We start from the raw sequence: 25,276 nt of genomic DNA on the forward strand, positions 1-25,276 counted from the left end.
CTCCCTGTCTGTGATCATTTCCTTCGCTTTGAAGTCTACTTTATCTAATATAGCTGTTCGTGCTTTCTTTTTATTCATGTTTATATGACGTATCTTTTTTCCAATCCTTTAAACCAGCCTATATATTTGAAGTGTTTCCAATCGACAGCATATAGGTGGGTCCTGTTTTCAATACACTCTGCCAATCTGTCTGTTAATTGGTGTAGTTATATCATTTACACTTAATGTAATTATTAATATGTTAGGGCCTAAGTCTGCCATTTTATTTTTTGTTTTCTGTTGCTTCTCTTTTTCTCATTTCTCTTTATCCTGCCTTTTTCTCTTTCCTGTATTTTTTTAGAATGTCATTTTGATTATGTATAGTGTTGTGTGGTTTTTTTAGGATATGTCTTAATATAGCTTTTGTATTTGTGGCTCTAAGTATTCCATTATATATACATAACTTACCACAGTCTGCAGGTGTTACGCTTTTACTAGTTCAAGTACAGAAACCTTACCTCCCTTTATATTACTAACCCTTCCCTACGTACAATTGTCTTTAATATTTCCTCTAATTTAAAACCACAACAGACATTTTTGCTTCAATCATCAAACACTTTAGAAAACTAAAGAGAAGGAAAACCTGTTACATTACCCATGTTTTTGCTTACTATGTTCTTCCTTCTTTCATCATTTCCTTTCTATTTAAGAAACTGTCATTTTTTGAGGGTAGGTCTACAGGTGACAAATTCTCTTAGTTTTTCTTCATCTGAGACTGTCTTGATTCCCCCTTCATCTGAAGGATATTTTCACTGAGTGTAGGATTTTGGGTTGAGAGTTCTTTTCTTTCAGCATTTGAAAAGTATTGTGCCACTTCCTTTGGGCCTCCATGGTTTCTGATGACAAATCTATTGTAATCCTAATTGTTTTCCTCCTACAGTTAAGATCATTTTTCTCTGGCTGCTTCCTATAATTTTTACCGTTAGTTTTCAGAAGTTTAATTATGATGAGTCTTTTAGTACCTTTTTTAGTCTTGCCTTTTTTCTCCTCTGCTTCTTGGACTTGGATGACACAAATGCTATGGGTTTTTTTGTTTCTTTGTTTTGTCTTTAATAGTCCCTTAGTTCCCTGAGGTTCTATGTGTTTTTGTGTGTGTGTGTTTTTTCCAGTCTATTTTTTTCTGTTGGTCAGACTGGGTGATTTCTATTGTTCTCTCTTCTAGTTCACTAACTCTTTCTTCTGTACCCTGTATTCTGATGTTGAACCCATCTACTGAGATATTTTGTTTCAGTTACTATATTTTTCAGTTCTAAAATTTCCATTCAGTTCTTTATATCTTCTGTTTCTTTCCTGAGTCTTTCTATTTCTTTGCTGAGCCTTTCTATTTGTTCATTTGTCGTTAGCATGTTTGTAATTGCTCGTTGAAGCATTCTTATTGTAGCTGCTTTAATCTGTCAGATAATTCTAACGTCTTTGTCATCTCAGTGCTGTCGTCTATTGATTGTCTTTTATTCATTTGGTTTGAGATATGAGGCTCTGGATCTTAGTTAAATCTTCTCATTTAACTGGGTTTTTGTGTATTTGTTTGTTTTATTCCATTCTGACAAGAGAAGGGGGTGCTATGCTTTGTTACTACCAGGTGGATTCTACCTCCTCCGGCCTCCTCACTTAACCTCTGTTGACACTCAAGGAGAGATACCATGGGAAAGGCTCCCGTGTCATTTTTGACATTGTGGTGGGGGTGGTCTCCTTACTGCTGAATGATGGTAAAAGTCCTGCCTCTGCACTAGGCCTCCTCTGACCCTATTTCAGTGGGAAGGCATTGGGGTGCCACTTACTGCCGGGTGGAAACTCAGGCCCCCCATGTAGTCTCCACTGTCACTGCAGGGAAACCTCATTGCAGGCCAGTGGGGATGAAAGTCCTAGCTCTCTACTTGACCTTCTCTCACACCACCCGAGCACTTTATTACAGTCTTGCGAGGGTAGGAATCTACTCAGCCTTTGCTGGCAAGGGTGGGGTTGGGGGCCATTTCTTTTCTTTGGTGTTGACTGGAGTACAGTGACTGTTATCTAAAAGTTTTATGTCTTGCTGGGCTGCTCCTTTCCTGGTCCTCTGGCTAGAGAGAACAGGCTCTTGTTGGGTCTTGTTTTCTCTGCTCCACTGGCATTTCCAGCTTATCGGAGTCTTCAGTTCCACATCTGAGACATATGAGGCAAAGGAAAAACCCAAAGAACTCACCATTACGTCTTTCCTTGGGTCTCAAAGTCCCTAGTTGATCTGCCTTCTTATATGTGTTTTAGATATGATGTCCCGGGTTACTAGATGCACTTACTGGGAGGAATAGGGAAAAGTAGGTCTACTCGGTCTTCCCAGAAACAGAAGTTCTCCTTGGCGAGCTTTCACCAGTTTCCATTGTGGGGTCTTGAACCATATTCCCATGTTACCATTTACTGACACAGGACCCACTCCAAACAACCCAGCTGCCTGGAGCCAAGGCACTGCCACTGGACTAAATTTGAGTATTGACATTTCCTGGAACCTACAAATAATATCAGCCCACATATTCCAGCAACGCATTAAAAGAACATTCTTTGTTTAAGAAGGGTTTCTTCTAAGAGTACAAGAATGGTTTGATATTAACAAATCCAATGATATGACTCTATTAATAGGTTAAAGGAGAAAATCCATGGGATCATTCCGTAAATGCAAAAATATGCAACTAACAGAAATAAACCTTCTTTCTGAAAAAAATTCTTAACAAACTAAGAATCAATTAATACTTTCTTTAAACAATTAAAAAATGCATATCTCCAATCAAGTCAGCATCACACTTAGAAGTGAAACTTAAGAGTCTTACCCATTAAAATTAGGTTGTCCATATGACCTCAATTATTTAACCTCGTTCAGGGAGTACTAGCCAATGAAATAGGCACAACTGGACAAAAGTGACATTTTCTGGCCACTATACTCTTATTTCCATGATCTCCCACCATATTGTTTCTCTCTGGAGTTGACATTAACTGTTTGCTTAGTTCGTTCCCTTGCTTCAACAGTTTTTCTGCCTTTCTTTCCCTCCCCCTGCTTCATCATGAACTTATAAGAGTTATGATCAGGGTTATCTCTTATAAGCTTTGTATTTCTTTTTTTTTTTTTTAGGGAATATTGGAGAACAGTGTGTTTTTCTAGGACCCATCAGCTCCAAGTCAAGCCGTTGTTTTCAATCTAGTTGTGGAGGGCGCAGTCCCACTGGCCCATGTGGGACTCGAACCAGTGACCTTGGTGTTATGAGCACCGCACTCTAACCAGCTGAGCCAACCGGCTGCCCCAAGCTTTGTATTTCTAATGCTGTGAAAGCAGTAGGTCCTCAGTGAATATTTCCAGATTAACAATCCAAAATGTGATATTAAAAATTAATTTAATATGTATATATTGCATATACCCTGGAAGATAAATCAGTAATTTTTGTCTTCTTAAGGTTTGTTCGAAATCTAACACTTTGTGATTACACAGGAAGTACTTGACTTATCAATTTCTATGATGAAATCAAAATAGCATATCATAGAATACTCAAATTTTTTTATTGGAATTTGGTCAAATCATAATTGTTTTTATACCTAAGATCTTTGGATATTCTAAAATAGTCTCAAAATTCGATGAGACATACACAATCAAAACGAGGCAAAAGTAACCTGAAAAATATATGAGTACTTAATTATGATTTTACTTCGTAATTGTCACTCTCACTTCTAACTTGCCACACAACTGTCTAAAACATGGGAACAGAATATATGTTTGCCCTTTCACTTACTCATATTATTTCTGAATTTAGCTGAAACTTGTATGCAATAGGTTAACCAAAACATGAATTTTCTAAGTTAAAGTACGTCGATTAATTTGTCCTCCAGATTTGCAATACAGCCCACGCACACCTGACATTCCAATTTAGTTGTGATGATAAATAATAAGCTAAGTCCTGCAACTAATCTGAGATCTATTCACCAAAATCAAATACTCTTTTTAAAAATTGACAAAATATCAAGTTTAAAGCTTACCTGTGTTCCAGAGTGTTTATTCCTGATAATATCGATCTGCCTCTTAAATAATTCTAAGACAGCTTTGTAGACCAGTTCATATTGTTCCTAAAGAGCGCCACAATCCAGAACAATGGAAAACAAAGGAAAAGACTTGGTGAACTACAGAAACAAAAAACTTGGTGAACTGTGAACACCAATCACATCCTAGGATAGCAGACCTGAAAAGACCATCAATACTAGTTTAATTACAAGGCCTTCTGTTTGTGTAGCCCATTTAAGACTTCAAAGCACTTCTAGGCTGCTAGAAACAGCTAAATAGTTGATCTACTTCTAGCTAATATACAAGGACCTTGAAGTATGTTTTTTATGTTCTAACCCCACTTTCTTACCTTTCCCCCCACCATCATCCCTCTCATTCTGTTTTCCTCGCTCACATTTAAAATTTTTTTATTTCATACTGGATGCATTTTTTGTAAGCCACCTTCACCTTTTCTTGAAAAAGGTAGAGCGTGGTTGATGGGTAGTTTAGATGGCTTCAATATGTATTATTTAACTTGACCCTCACAATTGATCTATGAGCAAGCTAGACTATTACCCCTGTTTATAGGCAATTTGTCCAAGGTCATTCAGAAGTAATTTCCACGACTTGGGTTAGAACTCAAATCTTCTGACTCTCAGTTTAGTGCCCTTAGAATAAACTGATGAAATTCTCTTCTAGTAAAGACATCAAAGGAAAGCAGACCACTGAATAGAGTTTGGAAATTTGTGGTTACAAAAGGATTTCACCATAGAGAAATGAGACCTTTACACATTACGAGGTTTGTAGGTTTTTACTACTCCATTTTTGCTTCTGAACCTACTCAAGCATTTGATTTTGGGTCTACTTTTCATCTGAATGGGCCTATTCCGGTTTCCCCTGACACTTTACACAATTTTATACAAATAAAGCACAACTTTTTCCAAAGATAATTGTAACAGGAGAATAATGCAGAGTCTTCACCCAATGCAGCCATTGGTAGGTACACTCTTTAATTTTTTAAAAAACAGAGAAGAGTCACCCAGGAAGCACTCATCTGGTTACTGTGCTACTTCCTGGTTAGAGGAGTGTCAGAAAAAGCAGCTGCGACGGGTAAGGTACGTGTGCAGCCAGTCATTGATGATGCCAAAACATGAAGGCTAACTTAAAACTGTTTCCGCTGTCTTCCAACTCTTGAAAACAGGCCTGCAATGGACTTTTTCTGAAATGGGGTATATTTATTGATTGATTCAGGATTATAATTTAATATTGTACTCTTACAAGTAGGTGGCATACTTCCTGGAGTCTTTATATACTTAACCTGGATCAGCTTTCTTTTAAGTCTGACCCCACTAAATCAGCTAATGCTTTCATTTCACACAAATTTTCCCCCTCATAGGTTGAATATAGAAAACACCTACAGTCAACACATGAAAAGAAATTATTTTTTTCCACTGGCTATTAGTGGAAAACCTGTGTGGGCCAGACAGAAGGTTTACATTATAATACCTCTTCATTTTTTCCCCTCAATTTACAACTGCTAGATGAAAATATTTGAACTGCCACTATCGATTGTTTTACCTCTAACCCTGTGTGCAAGTTCATTTGTTAAGTGCTTTACACACGTTAAGGTTTTGCTATTTAAGCAGTAAAAATATCAATAAATGTTTGATGAATGAATGAATCGGTGAGTACTAAACTGTATCTTAAAGATGGAGACCATTTAGAAATATGGGTAAAATTTTTGATAAGGAAATATGGGTGAAATTAATATTGTAGAAAGTGAGAGATTTGGGCTGGGAATGTTTCACCTAGGAGGGACAACTTGAGTTGGAGAGAAGAAAACAGGAGAAGAGCATTATAATGGAGTGAACAAGTGTGAGCAATCTGGGATGGGTGAAAATATTGTGATACATATTATGGATTTTTTAAAGTGTGCATACAGTAAGAACTAGGAGAGACTACAGAAAAATAGTAACAGTGTCTCCTCTAGGTGATAGGATTAGGGTTGGTTTTACTTTCATTTTTCATTATTTCCTCAAATGAGCATATAGACCTCATGCTCCAGATTCTGTTGCCACCTCCTGAAGTAGAAGATAGTTCTGATTTTCTGCAGTTTCAGAAATGAATTACTACTACACACTTCCAAGTTAACCTGACCAGCTATTTCTTTCTCATAAGTCCAACAACTCGTTGAATTCTTTTCAACATCCTTTGTAAGAAATATTATATTGGTTTCTTAATATTTTCCAGATAGTAAAATATAAGGAATGAAAGGAATTTGACCAAGGGCAAGGGATACAGGAAAAATATTGGGATAGTCAGAGATGGAGGAAATGGGACTGGATGAACACAATAGTAAATTGGTGTCAGGTACGCAGTTGGCTGTTTCTGGATGTCTTATTATTAAACAGAGGAGGAGCAAGGCTCAGACACATGTTATGATCCATTCACCATAGTCCATACCTGAGTTTGAACCAATGAAGGCCTCTGTGTTCGCATTTCCTGGATCAAACTAAAAACACTGAAGTTCTCAGGAATTATCTGTCCAAAAGAAGAAGAAAAAACAACAACTTACTCCTTTGTTCCTATCTTTGTTAATAAATTATTGCCACTTTCTCAGAGTCTTGTTACTTCCATGATATCTGCTCTCCTAACATGGGATAATACTAGAAAATGGATATATTTTTAAAACTAATGACGATTCTCATCACTACACCATGATTTACAACCTGGTCTTAGAGAAGACTTAAGAAACTCTTCAGGATGATTTCACATGGGCTGATCAAATGTCTGAAGTTAAGAATATAATGAGGGAGAATGCTCAGTAGATGAGCAAGTATGAGAGTTTTACAAAATAAAAGAAGGTGGCAGGTAGGCCTAAAGTCCGTATCTTAAACTTCCCACTTCTTATTAGATTTTTACAAAACGCTGAATAGATTGGAATACAAAGTTTGAATGTGGTAAACTGAGTCCATCTACTAAAGCAGTTTGGATAAAGGGGTGACTGTGTGACTTAGGACAATGGTCCTCAAACTATACCATCCATCAGAAGCAGTTGGAGAGTTTGCTTCCCCCCACCCCGACCCCAGAAGCTTCTGCATCAATTCACCTCAGGCCTGGGCCCAAATTTTTGCATTTCTAACAAGTTCTCAGGTGATGATGAAGATGATGCTTGTCTGGGGACCACACTTTGAGAACTACCAACTTAGGAACTAATTCAATCACCTGATGAAGCAGGGCTAAAATCTTGACGTATTCTAGAAAAGATGAATTGTGGAGATCGATGTTTAACCAGACCATTGCTAAGTCTCAGAGGAGCAGTGTAAACAAATGGGAAGTGCCTGCCAACAGAGACTCACCCCATCTTTTAGCAACATCCATGTATAATCGATAGCACAGATAACCCCAGTTCTTCCACAGCCGGCACTGAAATGAAAGATCACAGCAGTAGCGTGTTGCGTTGCAGAGGGCGGATCATAGCTGGGAAATTTCACCAGCAGATGTGAGGAAGAAGAAACGTGGAGGCACTGGAACTTTCTAAACCCTGCCATTTCTCAGAGCATGTTCGCAAATTGCCACATGCTACACTGAAACTCAGGACAGGCCTTAGGCAACTTCGCACAGCAAGGGTCTCTAGAGCTGTACTGTTCACAAGTAACGTATCAGAACAATATTAATGTAACGATCAGATCGAATTTTTTATAGTTTGTTTCTGTGATTGACCTTTTTCAAAAGTTCAATCCCTCTCATTTCTAAGCTCCATTCCTTTCTGATCACCTGGAAAAGTGGGGTGAGGGTCAGAAGCCTACATCCTGTGTGCTCATGCCACTTTAATTCCCAACAAAGCCAGTCTTCCTTCAGTTAAGGCAGGATTCCTGCCCAGACAGGACATTTGGGCTGTTCTGGGGAGGAGGTTCATACACCAGCATCCTACCTGCAGTGAATGCATATGGGAACACTGTCGTCTGCTTGGCAACAACGCACATCCCAGATGAGCTCCAGAATAGGGTCTATAGATGAAGGCACGTCATGGTCTGGCCAATTCTTGTAATGAAACTGGTAGATAGTGCGAGTTTCCTATTACAAAAAAAAAAAAAAGCCAGAATAAAAGGAGGGTTCAAGATTCTGCCACAAGAATATTCTGACTAAGCAGCATCTACATCTTTTTTGCAATTTATGCTTCTTTCTTCCCTGTAGACCTCTGGTGACCACTCGCCTTTTAAGAACAATTAAAGGTGACTTTAGGTCACTACTGGCCTGTCCCTATCTGCCCCACTCACCAGAGGAGGTAGATATGAAGACAGTCCAAACTAGGGCTTCCCAACTGGGAAACTTGAAATGGGTCACAGGCATGCTGATATAGTAAATCCTTTGGCCTTAGAGAGACTGGGCAGCCTGAACTCTCGAGTTGGTTCCCAGCCTGTGGTCACTATACAGCCTCTACAAGGATTATCATTTTATATGGGTGTCATGGTGTGAAATAGACTGGGGAACACAGATTACACCAAAGGTCTCTTCTGACTATGAAGATTTCCCCAGAACATCAAAGCCCCTCCCCCCCCGTCTTATGCCCAGACTGAATCACACACGTATGTTATTTATCTGCCTGATCGCTGCAAGTTTTTGAGTTTACTGCTCCTGTGCTATACTTACACTGTTGAACTTGACTTTTAGAGTCCTGATTATGTAATCCGATTTTTTATTTTCAGCTTCCTAAAAAGTAAATTAAAATATGAGTTATTTCAAAGGCTAAGATTCAAAGACTGCTCTCTATAAGACTATTCTCCTGGTGCATTTGCTCGGCCATAATGGAAATAGGCGTCATACTTACACAGGATATGGAAAAAGGGCCCAATTGCAGTTGCATCTCTCCTGGCTCAGCCCAGTAGCGCTCACATTTTTTCTGTTGCACAAAGCAGAATATAGTGATTTCCCTCCATATAGTCTAGTCTCCTCTGGATAAGAAAACCCACATCCTCATTCAGAAGCAAATTCAGCTGTGTGTGCTTCACCTGGGGTTAGGAATTTCTAATCCCCTTAAACTCCAACCCTAATGTCATGGTCTAGAATCTCCAAGGATGGGAAAACAACCATTAAAGGAAATATAAATTACAGATTTCTCAGAAGTCTCAAAAAGTAGAAACAGGGATCTGACACTTTCAGTATTTCAAAAAGAGTAACAGAAATCATATGTCCACGAAAAGCTGCACAGCTTCCCTGAAACACCACGTTCCCTTGGTTTTAACTGGAATTGTGTCAACTCAACATGGCAACCGTGGGTTAGAAGAATGCTGTTCAATAGAAATATAATATGAACTACATATGTAATTTTAAATTTTCTAATAGCCACATTCAAAAATGAAAAAACAAGGTAAAATTAATTTTAATAATGTATCTTACTTAGCCAATATGTCAAAACATTTTTCAACATGTGATCAATATGAAACAGTCATTAGATATTGGACATGCTAAACAAAGTCTTCAAAATCCAGTGTGTTTTTAATACTTATAGTGCATCTCGTTTAATATGCTAAATTTTCATGGATATTTTCTTTCCATTTAGATGTCATAAAACGGATAGTTGAAAATGAGTCATATACCCAAGTTGTTCCAAACATACTTAAAGTTTTGCAATAAATGAAGTATCAGTTTTTAAATTGAAATTCATAAAATAAAATGAAATAATTGAGTTCCTCGGTCACACTAGCCATATTTTAGGTGCTCAATAGCCGCATGTGGTTAATGGATGTTGGAAACACAGGGTTAGAAGGTCTGACTGGCAACTAAAGATGTGTGACTAGTGAAAATGGGAGGATGAATTGTTACTTCAAAAAGCATACCTTATTTTCATTTTAAAACACAGACTCTACCAGGAAAACGGACAAAAGGGATTTTTAGGGGTAAAAAAAAGCTTTGAGAGTCACTGGGGCATTGCCACCCTGAAAAATAGTAAGAGGAGCCTGATTTTTAACTAGTTAAAGGAAAGTTTGCTACCAATTTCCCCCCTTCTTGTTCTTCTTTCCTTTACCTTGAGATATACTAGAAAGAACTCACCTTCCCCATTTCAAACTCCATGCACGCCATAACAATGATCTGGAGAATGAAATAGAAACATAAACATTGATATAGCCAGAAAGGGCAGTCAATCCATGGGTCCCAGGGTCAGAAAGTATGAATTATTCTTTTCTGTTTTGTTTTTTAACTAAAAAAGAAATCTTGATAAATTATTAACTGTTGCTCCTACCCTTTCTTCTTTCTGTCCTCACTTCCCTTTTCGCTATTCAAATGAGTCGATTCTTATTAACAAATGAGCCTGTTAAGACAAGAACTTTCATTTCCTTGAAAAACAGTGATATTGTGATTTTGACTAAGAAGTGCCCAAAATTCTAGTGAGTGACCAAAATGTGCACGAATTTTAATACACAGTAAACCTCAGTCACACTTCTGGCTTCCTAGCCCCTCTACCCCTAGAAACGAGAGAACATAGTAAGTAAGGTAGCTCTGCTCTTACCAGCACACTGTATTCCCAAATCATCCTCCAGAAGTCCAGGAGAGTGGCAGGCAATGGTCCCTGAGTAGCAATGTAAGCCTTGGGTCCATAGACTCCCTGAAGGGGTGCAGAAATGACATGGGGTGACGACAGATCACACCCTTTTCTTCTTGCCTAGTGGACTTCCCTCCTTTTATTTAGATACCCAGAAAAATACGGTCTGGCATCCCACCCCCTACCTAGGTCCTTGGAGAACATGGACTATGGAGCTGACCTTAATGAAGTTGGCATTGATGTAACTGGAATCCTCATCAGAGGTTATCAGGGATAACTCTACTCGGCTATGATCATCTATAATACAAAAGAAAGATAGGGTATAATTAAGAGGACTTAGTCAGAGGGTTTCCTGTAAGTCAGGGACTGACCCTGTGAACAGTGGGTGCTCACAAGTGTTTGAAGAGTGAGTGAGTAAGTGAGTGTACTTTTGTAGTCATAAATGGTACAACCTAACTCGCCAAAGCCACGTTCCAGAATTAAGAACAGCAAACAATGGGTAAAAAGAGATAGGAATAATTGAATTTGGGAGAATGTGCTAGTTTATAAGGAGAAATGAGACTTACAGGGCAAGATATCCTTATATCTGTTTTTCTTGATATTCTTGGGCCTTTCTGCTACAGTGGTGGGATAGGTTTTGTCTGCCTTGTATTTGGTGGATTGTCTTTTCAGCTTCTGTAATAAAATGCCAACAATTAAATCTTCCTGGGGAAAAAGAGAGGTAAGAAGCTATCTCCAGAGAGTTTTTCTTCTCCACTAACCAAACAGTCCATGGTAGCGCTTTCAGCACCCTCCATGGCTGACTCGATTCAGGACAGAGCCCCAGAGTACAGGGACAGCAGAGACCAGTGACATTTGGAGAAGTGAAATGGTCACACCTAATGAGTTAAGCCACAAACAGCTAAAACTTAGAGGTGAAAACTGATGAACATTAAAAAAAACAAAACAGGATCTTCTGCAAACAAACTATATGTTCCACCCAAAGGATCGGATACTACAAGTTTCATTTACTTTCTTTACAGCTATTACAGGACTATTTCAAGTAGAAATGGAGCTTAAACTGAACAAAATCCCTCCATATCTAGCAAAATTTCAAAGATTCAGTCTCAAAAGCAGTCTTTTTTTTTCCGATGACCCAAACTTCAAGCCCACCTCTCAACCAAACAACGTTTAAATAGTATCAGATTCTGTTGGAAAAATATGATCTGGGCCAGCCAAGGTGTAGCATAATATGGCTGAACAAGATTTCTCAAGATAGAGAAGTAACTCCTTAAAATTATTCCCATTTGCCAGCATTATGCTACAGACCAAAATTTCAGGCCAGAGGAAATGATAATTCGTCTTTAGCTCCTTCTTATAAATCAACCTTGTCCCAAATTTTGTTTAATACCCTTATCACTCAAAGAAACCACATTTAATAGATCTGACCTTTGTGAACCCCTACTCAACTTAAGAAAGATTAAGGGAAAAACGTCTGTGATGGCCAATAAATATTTGTTGAATTTAACTACAGAAAATAAGTTTTTATTATTTGCCCACTAGTGAATAGTGAATTGGTCACACAGAGACCATTAATTACTTCCTTTGGGTGCGAGCCCTCTGTGTCTACTCAGTTTTCATTCCCTTTTAACTTCCTCCTTCCTCCCTTTTAATTTCCTCCTCCTGTGGCCCTTATTAGTCTACATTATCTTGGTTCTCCTCTTTCTTCTCTGACTTCTCTTTCCCACTTCTCACTCTTTCTTACTGACTCTGTTTCTATCTAATTGTGAATTATCTGAAGTTCCAAAGTTAAGTCCTCAACTCTCTGCTCTTCTCTCACTATATACAGTTGATCAGAGACATCATACACTCTTACAGAAAACATACCAGCGTTTTTTTTAATTTAACTGATTAAAATTGAATTATAATTGCAACTCCTATTGGATAAGTCTCAAATGTCTATATAGAGATTCAACTATGAAATTCCAGTCCTCAATTCCTACCCATGTCCTAGACATTTCCACTTGGGTATCTGATTGCAGCTTCAAACTCAGCACATGTAAAACCGAAATCATCATTGTTCCCACTTTTAATGCTAACGGCACTATCTGTAGGCCAGGTAACCATACTCTAGAAACTGAGAGTCACTTTTGCTTTCCCCCTTCCCACAATTCAGTCAGTAAGTTCCACTGATTCTTTCCACACAATACTTCACATCAATATTCCTTCCTATGCCCACCTCTGATACATTAAGTCAGGCCCTTTCCCTTAAAGCTTGAACTGTTACAGCTCTTTTTTAACTCATCTTCACACTTTTCTGTCTTTCCCCATTGCAATCCATTAGGCACAATTATGCCAATTTAGTCTTACTAAAATATTGCTTTCCTTATGAATCTCTGTCTCATGCTCAAAACAACGTCAGTGGGGCCGGCCCGGTGGCTCAGGAGGTTAGAGCTCCATGCTCCTAACTCAGAAGGCTGCAAGTTCGATTCCCACATGGGCCAGTGAGCTCTCAACCACAATGTTGCTGGTTTGACTCCTGCAAGGGAAGGTGGGCTGCGCCCCCTGCAACTAACAACAGCAACTGACCTGCACCCTCCACAACTAAGATTGAAAGGACAACAACTTGACTTGGAAAAAAAAAAAGTCCCGGAAGTACAACCCCTGCAACTAACAACCGCAACTGGACCTGAAGCTGAGCTGTGCCCTCCACAACTAAGATTGAAAGGACATCTTGACTTGAAAAAAAATAAAGTCCTGGAAGTATATCACATTCTGCACAAGAGCAGTGGGAAGCAAGAAGGGCGGCACAAGGTTAAGAAAGACAGTAGACAGAGAGTAGAGTGCAAGCGGGGCCAAGGGACTCAAGTCTCAAGGACTGAGCCCCAAATCGGGCCAATGCATGGCTTTTATTAGTTAGGTGTGGAAGTACAAGAAGTAAAGCTTGTTAATCTCAAAATCTGTGAATCCCATACATTACAATAGGAAACTGATTCAAGCCAATCACCCTTGCCTGCAGGCAGCGGAACCGTAAGTCTCAGGACTTCCCCAAGGGACTAAACCTTTATGTATCTGAATAGACGGAGAGCACATCACTGAGTCACTTCCCCCGGGGAATGCAGCCGCAGAGGCAGAGGCTCTCCTTAGCCAGGGGAAGGTGGGGGACTGTGCCCACCTCTATCCATCGCACGAGTTCCCCAGATGGTCCCCACGTGGCTGTGTCTGGCTTGGGTTCTCCCCAGCTCCCCGGGGAGTCGAACCCATCTTTGACTAGCCAGCCGTCATCCTGGGGCCAAACAGGGAGACATAAAGTGTAAGTACAAAGGTGAAGCAAAGTCCCTGAAAGGATCCGTCTCACAGACTCTCCTTTCTTTAGGGGCAGGTACGAGGGGACAGATGGGTAGGCTGCTGCGAGGCAACAGAAGTACAACTGTTCCCTAATAAAGTCCTGTTGCCTTTCCTCCCCCACCCCAAGAAAAACGTCAGTGAATCCCCTTTGCTACTAGGAAAAAAGTCTACACTCCTTACAGGTCCTTAAGATTCTCCCCAGTTGGACCCCAAGCTAATTTTTCCATATTTCCCACTGTCCTATTATGAGGCTTCTGAAGATTGACTTGTAGCTTCTTTCAAGATTGTACAAATGGATGTCACTGACAATTACGTGTAACATCACTTCTTTAAAACTATGGTACTTCTTTTCTTTCTCATAAATGTATGCCTGGTACTGCTTTTGAATTTTTCGATCATGATTATAGTCTATTTTGTTCCATGGGGTAAATTAATAAAGAGACACACAGAAACAGAGAAAGAACTATTCTGGAGTGACTGGCAACAAGCGAAAATAAGAAGGGGATTGTTAATTACTGTTACTTAGTTGCTTATATTTCACATAGTGTTTCAACATGATTATTTAGGATGTGTGTCTGTCAGTAGGAGTTTACTTAAGGATACTTTATAACTAAATCATTAAAAATAAATGGGTGAGGAAAAGAAAGCCGAAAATAAGGTATGATGAAACAAAGAGATAAAAAAGGTATTAGAGAATAGAAATTTGTTTCAACCAATCATCCCAATCCATCATTAGATTTTTAAATTAGCTCAGGATTACTTGATAACAGAGTCTACAAGGAGAGGAAAAAAGTTGAGGTATTTGGTAGCTGGAAGTTCATAACACAAAGAATGACCAAACATCTGGAATCTAATTAAATTGACACTTTCCAAATAACAAATAGATTCAATCATCATAACAAGTCAGTGTATAGGAATGTAAACTTTTTCCAACTAAAGATGACAAATGGAACAGATCACCACTGCCTGTTTATTTACTGGACCACAAATGCCAGCATGTATTGCTCTAATGACCGTGTTTTTTTTTCTGTTTCTAGAGTTAGATCAGACGTGGGTGACTTATTAAAAAGCAAGCATACAGTCAGTTCTTAAGTCCGAGTTTCTTTTCATGGTTTGAATTCTTGTGGGTTTTCAGAATTGGATTTAGGAAGAGAGAGGATGAGCTTATAACTCTATACTGCGTATTTTTATAACAAGATGGATGTGAGTGGGCTAGTTTGGGAATGTAAGTAAGGGCATGGCACAGATATATGAGTGACTGTAAAATATCTACACTCAAGTTATAGTAATTTTTCAGCTCTCTTTGCTCATATGTACCTTCAGGATGATCATTTTCAGATTGCCATTGATTCCAGGGCTGCTGAAAAGATGTCAAGTCCCAGACCAGCTCCTTCTATGAGTCTCCAGAACTGAGCCTCATGCATACTCCTTCCACTGTTCTTATTTGTTTGTTTTGCTTTGCTTGCTTGTGGAGTGCTTTCCAGGGAGAATGCTATAGGGCAAAGCCCTTTTTATAAGACATGCCTCAATTAATTTGGTAAAATGTTACAGATAAAGGTTATGCGTGTATGTGTGTAACCTCTGCTTGTTAAGCTGCCTTGACTGCCACCTTCAATAACGGGACAGGACGGCTTTGCTTTTTCCTACTCCCTTCATTTTCCTGGAGTCCTCTGACTGGATGACAAAAGGAGACACTCTTTTAGCCAAAACTTCACATAGGAAATGACTATAGAATTTGTTGAATTTGGAAAGAATGAAAGATTTATTTTTCCAGGTATCTTACTTTAAGGTGAAGTCTTCCTTCTTTTTTTTTTTTTTTTTAAATTCCCTTTCTCTCTCCACCAGACCCCCAGGCTCCAATACCCCAACAGAGAGCAAAACAGAGCAGAATTAGGACAGAAGAAGTGACAAACCTCACCAGAAAAGGAGACACTCTGAGAGAGGAAGCAAAAAGGTATGCAAGAGAAAGCAAGGTCCTGGGGTAGGTTGGGTTGGGAAAGAAAAGATAGGTCAACGGGAAAAGGTATTTATTGATCTGCAAGCCACAAAGTAGGGGATGTGAGTTCCCTACAGGCAGCACCAACAAGAGAAATCGGGGGAAGAGCTGCTAAGAGAATAAATAAAAGACATAAGCATCCCTCTGGGACCCAGATACGTTCCGAAGTAGAGAAGCCAGACTCTGTGTGTATTTGATAAGCTAACAGTGAACTTTTTTGCTTCGTGTACTCTACTACCCTTTTCCTTTCAAGATGGGAAAACAGAACTGAGTCCTGGCCATAGAACTCTAGAAATCAGGACTGAGTCCTTTGCATGTCTTTCTCATTGAATAATCAATTAATTACCGGCAAATGAATTAAGGTCACTCCCCAAAGCGATCAGAAAGCAAAGAGGAAGCACAAGACCACAATGGCTTTGCCTCAGAAGACTTCATTATTGTATAGAAGATGCAGCATAACTTATATTTTGGACTGGGACCGATGGAACGTGACCCTCCTGTGCTAGGTGGGAGAGGGGAATCAAAGTTGGGCCGTCTCCAGAGTTTCCCAAGGTAGTTTCTCAGTGCCTTCCCACTGCGGGTCAGTACGATCTATTCCAAGGCTCCAACAGGACAGAGAAAGCATGGATGATAAAAAACGGAATGAGGAGCTTGGGTCTCTAAATCCAATGAACACGAGTATTACTAGTAGGGATACGGGTGGGCCAACACTGAACTGGCCCTGCGTGACCCAGCTTTATGCAAGGATGGATTTATGAATATAACGTACAGTAAAAGACAAACGATATAAAGAAAAAAAATGAGATGCTTTCATTTACACAAGTCCAAAAACAGGTAAAGTGAAGGTCTATTGCTTAGTGATATATATATATATATATATATATATATATATATATATATATATATGTCTTGAAGCTATACAGAATAACAAAGAAAGACAATAATCTCGGGGTAGTGTTTGCCTCTAGTCTGGCGGGGGTTGGGGGGAGTTGTGATCGGGAAGGACACCCAAGGGATTTCTGGGGAGTGGGCGAAGTTCCAGTTCTTGATCTGAGTGGTGCTTATACGGGTGCCTCCTTTATTACGAATCGTTAAATTCTATATGTGTGTTTGAGGTATTTTTCTGTGTCTATGTTAAGAGTCTGCAGTTCTTTTAAGTTTAAACAGTTGAGACCCATGGATACCCGGGGAGCAACATAGCGTGGAGGGGCATAGGGGACCAAAAGCTTAGGCTCAAAAGTCAGACAGCTTCGGTTCACATGTGAGTTCCACCACTTAGGGACTTTCAGCTAAGTCGTTTCACCTGTCTGTCCCTCAGTATCCCTCACATCAAACTCTGCTAGTCACTGACGGACCAAGGGACACAGACGACATCTGAGCCTTGCCTTTGTGGAATCTCATTCTGATGGGAAAGCAGACATTATTAATCAAATCATCACACAAACAAGGGTCACATGGGAATTCTGATAAGTGCTCTGAATACAAATATCTGAATAACGCTGGGGTGCCGGGCAAGAAATGTAAAAACATGACAGGGCTCACGAGAACGTATGACTGGCGATTTGATCTACTCAGGGAGGTCAAGAAAGGCGTCTTTGAGGAAGTGACCACCAAATTGACATCTGAAGAATTATGAAGGATTAACTACTATGTACCAGGCATTTTATGTATTTATTCTATTATCGTCAGAGCAATTCTGCAAAGTGAACATTACTTGTTCCCACTTTTTAGTTACTCTGTTCAAGGTCACACAGCTAATAATAGGCAGAACTTAATTTACGCCCCGATTTATATGCCTCCAAAGTTGTTACAAGGACAGACACTAGAGCTAGAAAACCTCGGTCCAAAACTCAGTTCCACCACGTGCTAGCTACGTGACCCTGAGACAGTCAATTAACCTCTCTGTGCCTCAGTTTCCTCATCTATAAAGTGGAAATAATAATAGTGCCTTCCTCAGTGGACTAAATGAGCTGCTATAAAAAGTATTTAGAACAGTGTCTATAACAGGTATAGAAGAATTAGCTATTATTACGATTATTATTTTTTCATTATATCATGCTGCATCAAAAGCCATTAATATAAATTTTAATCAACATGGTAATTTTGGTATAATAAGTGAAAATAAGAATACAAAGTTGTGGGGCGGCCAGATGGCTCAGTTGGTTTGAGCGCGAGCTCTTAACAAAAGGGTTGCTGGTTCTATTCCCGCATGGGATGGTGGGCTGCACCCCACCCCTGCAACTAAAGATTGAAAACGGCCACTGGACTTGGAGCTGAGCTGCGCCCTCCACAACTAGATTGAAGGACAACTACTTGGAGCTGATGGGCCCTGGAGAAGCACGCTGTTACCCAATAAAATTAAATAAATATTTTTTTAAAAAAAGAATACAAAGTTGTATCTATGCTCATAATTACAATAATATAAAAGGCATTATATAAATGGACAAGAACTAGAATTTCTACACCCAAAAAAATTGTATTTGATGGGACGCTGGTACTATGGTGAATTTGCTGCCTTTTAACTTTCAATAATGTTGCTTTATAAAAATAACCCCAACTGACATTTTTTAAAGTACCTTTAAGAAAATTTCAATAGTGTGGTTGCACACTGCAGCTTCTGCTGTATAGAAATTATACTATATAACTAGGGCCTAGCCTTAGGGTTATACAGGGACTCAGTGGTACTGCAGAAGCAAGACATTATTGTATAAGGACCGATTTCACAAGCTCTGAAATGACAGGTCCAGGTTAAATTTCATGTCTGGCTGAATGGCTGAGTGAGCTTAGGCCAATTCCTTAACCTCTCAGAGCCTCAGTTTCCTCCTCTGTAAGTCAGAGATCGTAACTGCCTCATAGGTATGTGTGTGGTTTTTTTTTAATGAGTAGAAAATAAAATAATAAATGTGATGCTTCCCTGAAACCCCACCAGGACTATCACAATTACCATTAAATATTTAATAGAGGAATTAGTTGTTTAATATCTTCCTCTCTAGCTGTCCTCACATGTCTTAGGAGATAGGCTCTCCCAAATCACGGGGCATTGCAATGCCAGCACATAGCATAATGCTTTGCACATAGTCAGTGCTCAATAAATATTTGAATGAATGCATGAAAACCTCATAGGAGTGGTCAGTGGCAGTGACGACTACAGAAAGGTGATTGAATTTAGTCCTGGCCCAGGCCAAAGACCTAAGCAGCATGGTATTTATTGCCTTCAGCGGTGATGGCAGGGCTGTGTGCTCTGCATAAAGCTACCTGGCCCAGGGGGAAGTGGGAAGTGAAGTCTAAGTTACGGACCGGGCAGTGGGCAAGGAGCACAGAGTCCACCTGAAAGGAGAGACGACTTCGGTAATTCCCACCAAGGCACCGTCATTTTGGCTAACTGTGGCCTTGTGGCCACAGACTCGGTCCTCAAACCTCAGAAACATCGAATCTTTGGAGAATACATTAAGGGCTGAAGGTGGGCTGTGGGACATGACCAGGTGCAAAGCCCTCCAATTTAACGGCACGATGTACCTTGTCCAAGCAAGCAACCTAGCCCCTATCACCACTCCCCAGCTCCCCCATAGCTGCTCTCTCTGGTGGCTCAGCTGAACATTTAGGTGGGGCTGAGGACAAGACTCTGTTTTTCCACTGGAGGACGTGAGTCAGTGAACAGTGAGATTCCACTTAATCACCACCCAAAAACAAGGTCCTTAAAATCAGGAGCTAGAAAAGCAAGGAAGTGATTAATACAAAAGTCAGGATAGTGATTATTCATAGGGCAGAGCAGGGCAGGGTGGGGGTGGGTGAGGGAGCTGGTGGGGAGGGAGACAGCCAGGTCTTCTGAGGTCTGCAATGTCCTCCCCCTTGCCTCGGGCCGTGGTTCCTTTACAATTATGCTACACACCTTGTGTACTTTTCTAAATGGGCATCATATTTCACAATTTTAAACAACTGGAAAAAAGAAATACAAACTCCAAAAGGTTTTTAAGCAGGGGGAAAAAATGACTGAGTTTGTATTATTAGAAGATCACTTGAATATTGAACAGAACATTGATTGAAGGTGGGGCAAGACCAGTGGCAGAGAAAACAGGAGGTGAGACAGCGGTATAATTTGGTGAGAGATCATAATGACTGAGCTAAGAAAAGGTGAAATATTAGGGACATAGTCTACATTGTTCTAAAAAAAACCACAACTAAAACAAAACAGAAGCTGGCACTGCCTCCTCAGGTTACTTTCTACCTCTATGTGTTGGGTGAATTTGGCTCAGGAATTACCATGCGGGGCAGGCACACGTCTACACAGACATACAGGCCAGGACTTACCTCCCTCCCTGGTAACTGTACTCAAGGGGTTCAGACTGGCCAGCGGCAAGTAGAGCATGACACCATATTATCCAAGTTGAGCTGACACAGGGTTTCGATTATAATATATAAGCATTCGATCACAACATCTAATCACTGGAGACTTTACAGAGTGTTTTCACATCTACTTTCTGGTACCAATGTTAGCTCCACAAGGACAGACAAAGGCTTTTGTTTTGTTCCCGGCTGTAGCCTCAGTGCCTAGAACTGTACTTGGTACATACTAGGTGCTCAGTAAATGTTAATGAATGGCCACATTTAATTATTACTGATATTGAATCAGCACAACAATCCTGGGAGGATATGCAAGACATGAATTCTTTTCCCCTTTTTAGAAGTTAGAAAACAGAAATTTGGGGAGATTAAGGAATACGTCAAATAGCCGATCCTTTGGTTGATGACAGAATCGTGATTTCATTTCAGGTTTATACTTCAATTCTCTTGTTTTTCCTACTTCTTCACAGCTGGAGAGCTAAGGTTTGAAGTCCTCATAGCTCTGAGACACCAGCTGGAAGTATTCCAAAATACATGATGGGTGCTCTCAGACATCGTATGTCATCGGATGTGCTGGGTTATAGGATGAATGACTACCCAGCTGCCATTGTAGCAATAACAACAGTCCCCTCAGAGGAGATACAGGGTTCCTCGGGGTCATCTCATCCCGTTGACCCTAATCTACCTTGTGCTTATGTGTCCCTCCGTGTCCCTCACTTGTGTCTACTCCCCATCCCAGCCACTGCGCCCGTGCAAACAAACGAAGGTCAAGGAAACCCTGTTATTGCAACAACACATATTCTAACCTTATTTTCTCAGAAAAAAAGAAAGAATAAAGAAATGTGGCAGTGGACAGTTTGGGTGCTCTTCAGGAGCCTCTGTCACCCAAATGGAAAAACAGAATGTTCCACAAAAAGTTAATCCTAATCTCTCTCTCTCTTTAACATTAATTAAAATCAGTCATTGGAAGCATAAATTACAACTCGATACCTGGGAACTCCAGATGTACCATAAATATTAGTATTTATATACCTGAAATGCTGTACATCTTTCTCAGGATTCCCCGTCAAACTCCAAGAAGTAGCAAAGAAAGCATTAAAAACAGCATTTTGGAAAGAGTATCTAAAATACACACAAACAACTCAGAGAGGTCTCACGTTGAGATTGTCGTCCTGCGCTCTTCCCTGGGAGGTGAGATACGCACTTGATCCCCAGGGCAATTTGGTCTAAGAGTTGGAGTCAGTTACACAGCCTGTAAGTACGCGGAGGGTGTCACACATGGGACTCACCAGAAATTCAGTGGCAAACTCCTCTTTGTGAATTTTCTTGTTTTGGGCCCCATCCAGGAACTTCTGCAGAATTTCTCTTTGGTCCATGCTGCAGGGCAAGAGAGATGGTCTATGAGCCGCCGGTTAAGGGAGGGCAGGTGTGTCCAATGTGTGTCATGGCTGAGGCACCAGTGACAAGCCACCGCTGCAGGCTGAGCAGAGCATGCTGAAGGCTGTGGTTTACTGACTTCATCACAAGCCTGAGAGGAAATTAGTATGTAACCAGCTTCTGTGGTCACAGTACAAAGCCAACCTCTCACTCCAGGGCCCTAGCGCCTTCCTTCTCAAGGAAGCAACCTGGTTACAATTCAAGTTTTTAACAAACAAGAGGCTAACCAGAAGATAACGTGTGGTCTGCTTAGCTCTGAGACTGTTATATTTCCATCACCCTTCAGTGAAATTCTTTTTTTTTTTTTTTCTAGCTTCCTAGAGAAAAGGCAGAATGACAGGCCTGGTGGAGGGGTTCTGCCTCTCCCCATTTGCCCTATGAGTACAAAGGCCCTGCTGACACCTTCTGTTTTCTTCACGTCCCAAACAAACTCCGCAAAGTTTAGTGAGGCCCAGAAAGGGAGACAAACACTGCTTGTAGTTAATAAGTTTCTAAAGAGTTTCTCGTCAGTGTGATCAGTGGCCAACTTCTCTTCATCGGAGAAGGCATTTTTATTCAGAACTTTTAGGTCTGCCATATAGACCTCAAACTCTCTTTTGGATGAAACAAAGTCAGCTGCTTCTGACAAAGTCTGTGCTTCTCCCAGGGCTAAGGAAGTGCCGACCTCCGTTAAGGGAAGTGCTATGGATATCAGGACCCACCTGACCCTCCAGTACTTTTTCAGTTTCACCTGGGTTCTGGATATAAAGACTGGGGGTATTGGTCTGTATAGGATCCGGGAGCACGGTGGCCCCCACAAGCGGGGCCTTATCAGGAAGTTGGCGTAATATCCCCTCTATGTAATGAAGGAAACTATGAAGGAAGAGAAAGAAAAAAAAAAAAAGCAAAATCAGCCACCTTGCTGGCAACAGCATAACTTTCCAGACCAAAAGCCTGAAGAACGATTTCTATAGAAGACATGTCTACTCTGTAACTTATGCCTTAGAAAAGGCCATTGTGTCAGGAAGCCAAACGGTGTCTGTGGCATTTTGGCACCGACTGACAGAGGGGCTGTTCTAGAAAAAGCTTCCACAGCTCAGTTTGCATAAATTGTCTTCTCGAGGGGTACAAACCTATGCAAGAGTGTCTCAGTGTGACAACCACCAAAAGTCAGCTTATCAGCTCCGTTTGGGGACAGAAGTTCAATAAACATATTAACAAAATTAGTCTCAAATAAGCCTGAAGAAAACGGTGCTGTTAGAACTTCCTCTATTTCAGGTATTAGCAACCCTGCACGTTTGGCAACATTATTCAAACACCCTTTAAGAAATCACGATTCTGAACGCTATTAGGCTGCATCCACCTTGCTGAGCCTTACAAGAAAGGAAAGGTCATCGAAGTATCTTCACTGACGCCAATGAAGAATTTCAATCCCACACCACAGAATCCATTAAAATGAACCGTAATTCTTCAACACAAGCTGCTGGTAATAAGATAGTATTTTTCGAATTATCCCCATTTAGCATTCAAGGAGGATTTCTTGCTAAATAAGGCAATATTTAATTTGACAATTTAAAAACATAAAATATGAGAAAAAAATTTAAAAGGCCAAAAATTTCAAGTTTATAATAACTAAAACAAAGATGTACATGGTTAAATGAGGACCAAAAGACACACAAACACACACACAATACAATAGTGTAAGTGGCGTGATTAACGATGCTTTTATTACACCATTTTCTTAAACTAGAAAACAACACAAAAATCCATTAATTTGCTCAACAAATTTTTTGAGTACCCACTAAATGCTGAGCACTGTGGTAGGGGCTGGGTATACAACAGTGAACAAACCAGGATCTGGTGAAAAACACCCTTAACCAGTTAATGAAGCATCTCAGATTTAAAGGGAGAGACTTAATTACGGATGAGAATAAAACTATTTCAAACTAATTTACTCATCTGCAAAGTAGCAAAGGAGAACCCTAAAAGGAAATGGTTTTCTGAACTGACATAAAAGAAATACACAGTTTCATAATCTCCCTGTCCACTTAGAATGTCTTCACTTCCAAACCAGAACCTTACTAATTAATAAACAAAAAGATACCTAATAAAATTTAAATCTATTTTCCTCAAGCCTGTATTTCACAACAATTTCTCTCTAAGTTTCTTTTCTTCTTAGGGTGGGATAAGATGGAGAGAGATATAAGAAAGATAAAACTTGCTTAGATGCCCTCTATAGCTTTTTTATCCAAAATATAATGATCTGAAAGTAGTGTCTTAGCAGAACTGCAGATTTCTTTTTAAGTAGCAATTCTTAAGAGCCTGTTTGACTCTAAAACTAAATGATAGAAACATTGTAAAATAGCCAAACCTCAAAAACCCACTTAGCTAAAAGGTCATTTCCTGAGCAGACCACTCAAGCAAGCAAAAAACCAAACTGAAGGAGAAAACAAGGCAGGCGTGTTATTTTTAACAAATCTAAGCTTCTAATTTTTCACACTTCCTTCTGCAGGGACTGGAGAACCTAGTGCTTTTTGATGAAGATTCTGTTGACTCATTTGTATCTTGTGGGAAGATCAAGAACTGGAGAGGGGAAACAGTCCTGCCGCAAAGATTGCCAAGTATCTGAAAGAATTTGAGAATTTACTATGAAACATTTAAACCAGTCTGGCATAAACCCTAAGTGAACACAACAATTCCACCCAGTAAAAGCATCATCAACACTTTATCAGATTCTCGTCAAGGGTGAGACCTCGTGGAAAGGAAAACTGTGAAGGAACAGCTGAAGAGGACTGAGGAAGGACCATCCCCTGGCACCCTTGTGTGACTGTGTTTGCTCAGAAGGAAGATGACAACACAGGGGAGTGGCAATCACACTGCCACCTGCTCCACCAAGAGGGGAGTGTGCCAGTTTACCGGGAAATATCGGTGTCATGGAGGTCAGGAATTAGATGACCAAAAAAACTTTAACCAAAGAGAAAGTCGAGGGCAGGGTTATTAGGAGAAGATAAACTAGCCACATTTTCTCAGAACATTCCTCTATGAGGAGACGTTTTAGCCTGGGAAAACCACTTAACTAACCTTTTAGTTTCACTCCGCCTGCCTTTCTCTGTGTCCCAAGGTCATTGATTTGATACCGGCTATGTGTATTATCTGTGAAATACTCAGTCCCTCATAAGCATCCTGTTGGTCACCAAGAACTAGTGAACCTTTCTCCTCAATGTCTTAGATTCAACCTGTTTTTTCCGTTCCCATGTTAACCACCCCTCATTCCCCTTTCACATCTGGATTCCCACAGCATATGCTCTTAGCTATCTCTATGTAGCTTGTATTCTAGTATCTCCTGGTAATCAAGGCTGGGTGAAAGGTCTTAAAAGTCCACTTTAGTGCTGCAGAACCAAAGTACTCAGTGCTCATCCATGGAACATGTCCAGATTCCTCACCTGTCACCAAGCCCCTCCCGGTCTGTCCCCACCCAACCTCTCCAATCCCATCATCCATACACCTTGTTCATTCTACTGCTCCTTCTCACCTTTCCCCCTGGTTTTCACCAAAATGAAAATAAAGCCACAAAGCCTGGATACTCTTTTCTTTGAAAATCATGCCCCAAACTCCTTCT

The 25,276-nt window shown here is 40.2% G+C and overlaps 1 protein-coding gene and 1 long non-coding RNA gene across 6 annotated transcripts in view; one reads left to right on the plus strand and one right to left on the minus strand.

Moving 5' to 3' along the window:
* PTPN22 (protein tyrosine phosphatase non-receptor type 22) overlaps positions 1 to 25,276 on the minus strand; it is a 64,824-nt gene that overhangs the window by 25,482 nt on the left and 14,066 nt on the right. For 2 of the 5 annotated variants that reach the window (XM_088799501.1, XM_088799499.1), the window contains 10 exons: positions 11,144 to 11,252; positions 10,798 to 10,874; positions 10,545 to 10,640; positions 10,088 to 10,126; positions 8,865 to 8,936; positions 8,687 to 8,746; positions 7,968 to 8,110; positions 7,393 to 7,459; positions 6,497 to 6,574; positions 4,033 to 4,119 (listed from right to left, as the gene is read on the minus strand). In XM_088799501.1, the coding sequence (XP_088655627.1) occupies positions 4,033 to 4,119; positions 6,497 to 6,574; positions 7,393 to 7,459; positions 7,968 to 8,110; positions 8,687 to 8,746; positions 8,865 to 8,936; positions 10,088 to 10,126; positions 10,545 to 10,640; positions 10,798 to 10,874; positions 11,144 to 11,252 (828 nt within the window). Of the gene's footprint in view, positions 1 to 4,032; positions 4,120 to 6,496; positions 6,575 to 7,392; positions 7,460 to 7,967; positions 8,111 to 8,686; positions 8,747 to 8,864; positions 8,937 to 10,087; positions 10,127 to 10,544; positions 10,641 to 10,797; positions 10,875 to 11,143; positions 11,253 to 21,530; positions 22,008 to 25,276 lie in introns of those variants that run through there. The other 3 variants (XM_088799500.1, XM_019730373.3, XR_016021755.1) reach the window with 3 other exon arrangements.
* LOC148757795 (uncharacterized) lies at positions 22,018 to 25,236 on the plus strand. Its single transcript, XR_016021757.1, has 2 exons — positions 22,018 to 23,143; positions 24,170 to 25,236. It is a non-coding gene; the product is annotated as an uncharacterized LOC148757795 (long non-coding RNA).

The sequence above is a fragment of the Rhinolophus sinicus genome, chromosome 7, assembly GCF_057876585.1.
Source record: "Rhinolophus sinicus isolate RSI-liver-muscle chromosome 7, RSI-T2T, whole genome shotgun sequence".
NCBI classification, from domain to species: domain Eukaryota; kingdom Metazoa; phylum Chordata; class Mammalia; order Chiroptera; family Rhinolophidae; genus Rhinolophus; species Rhinolophus sinicus.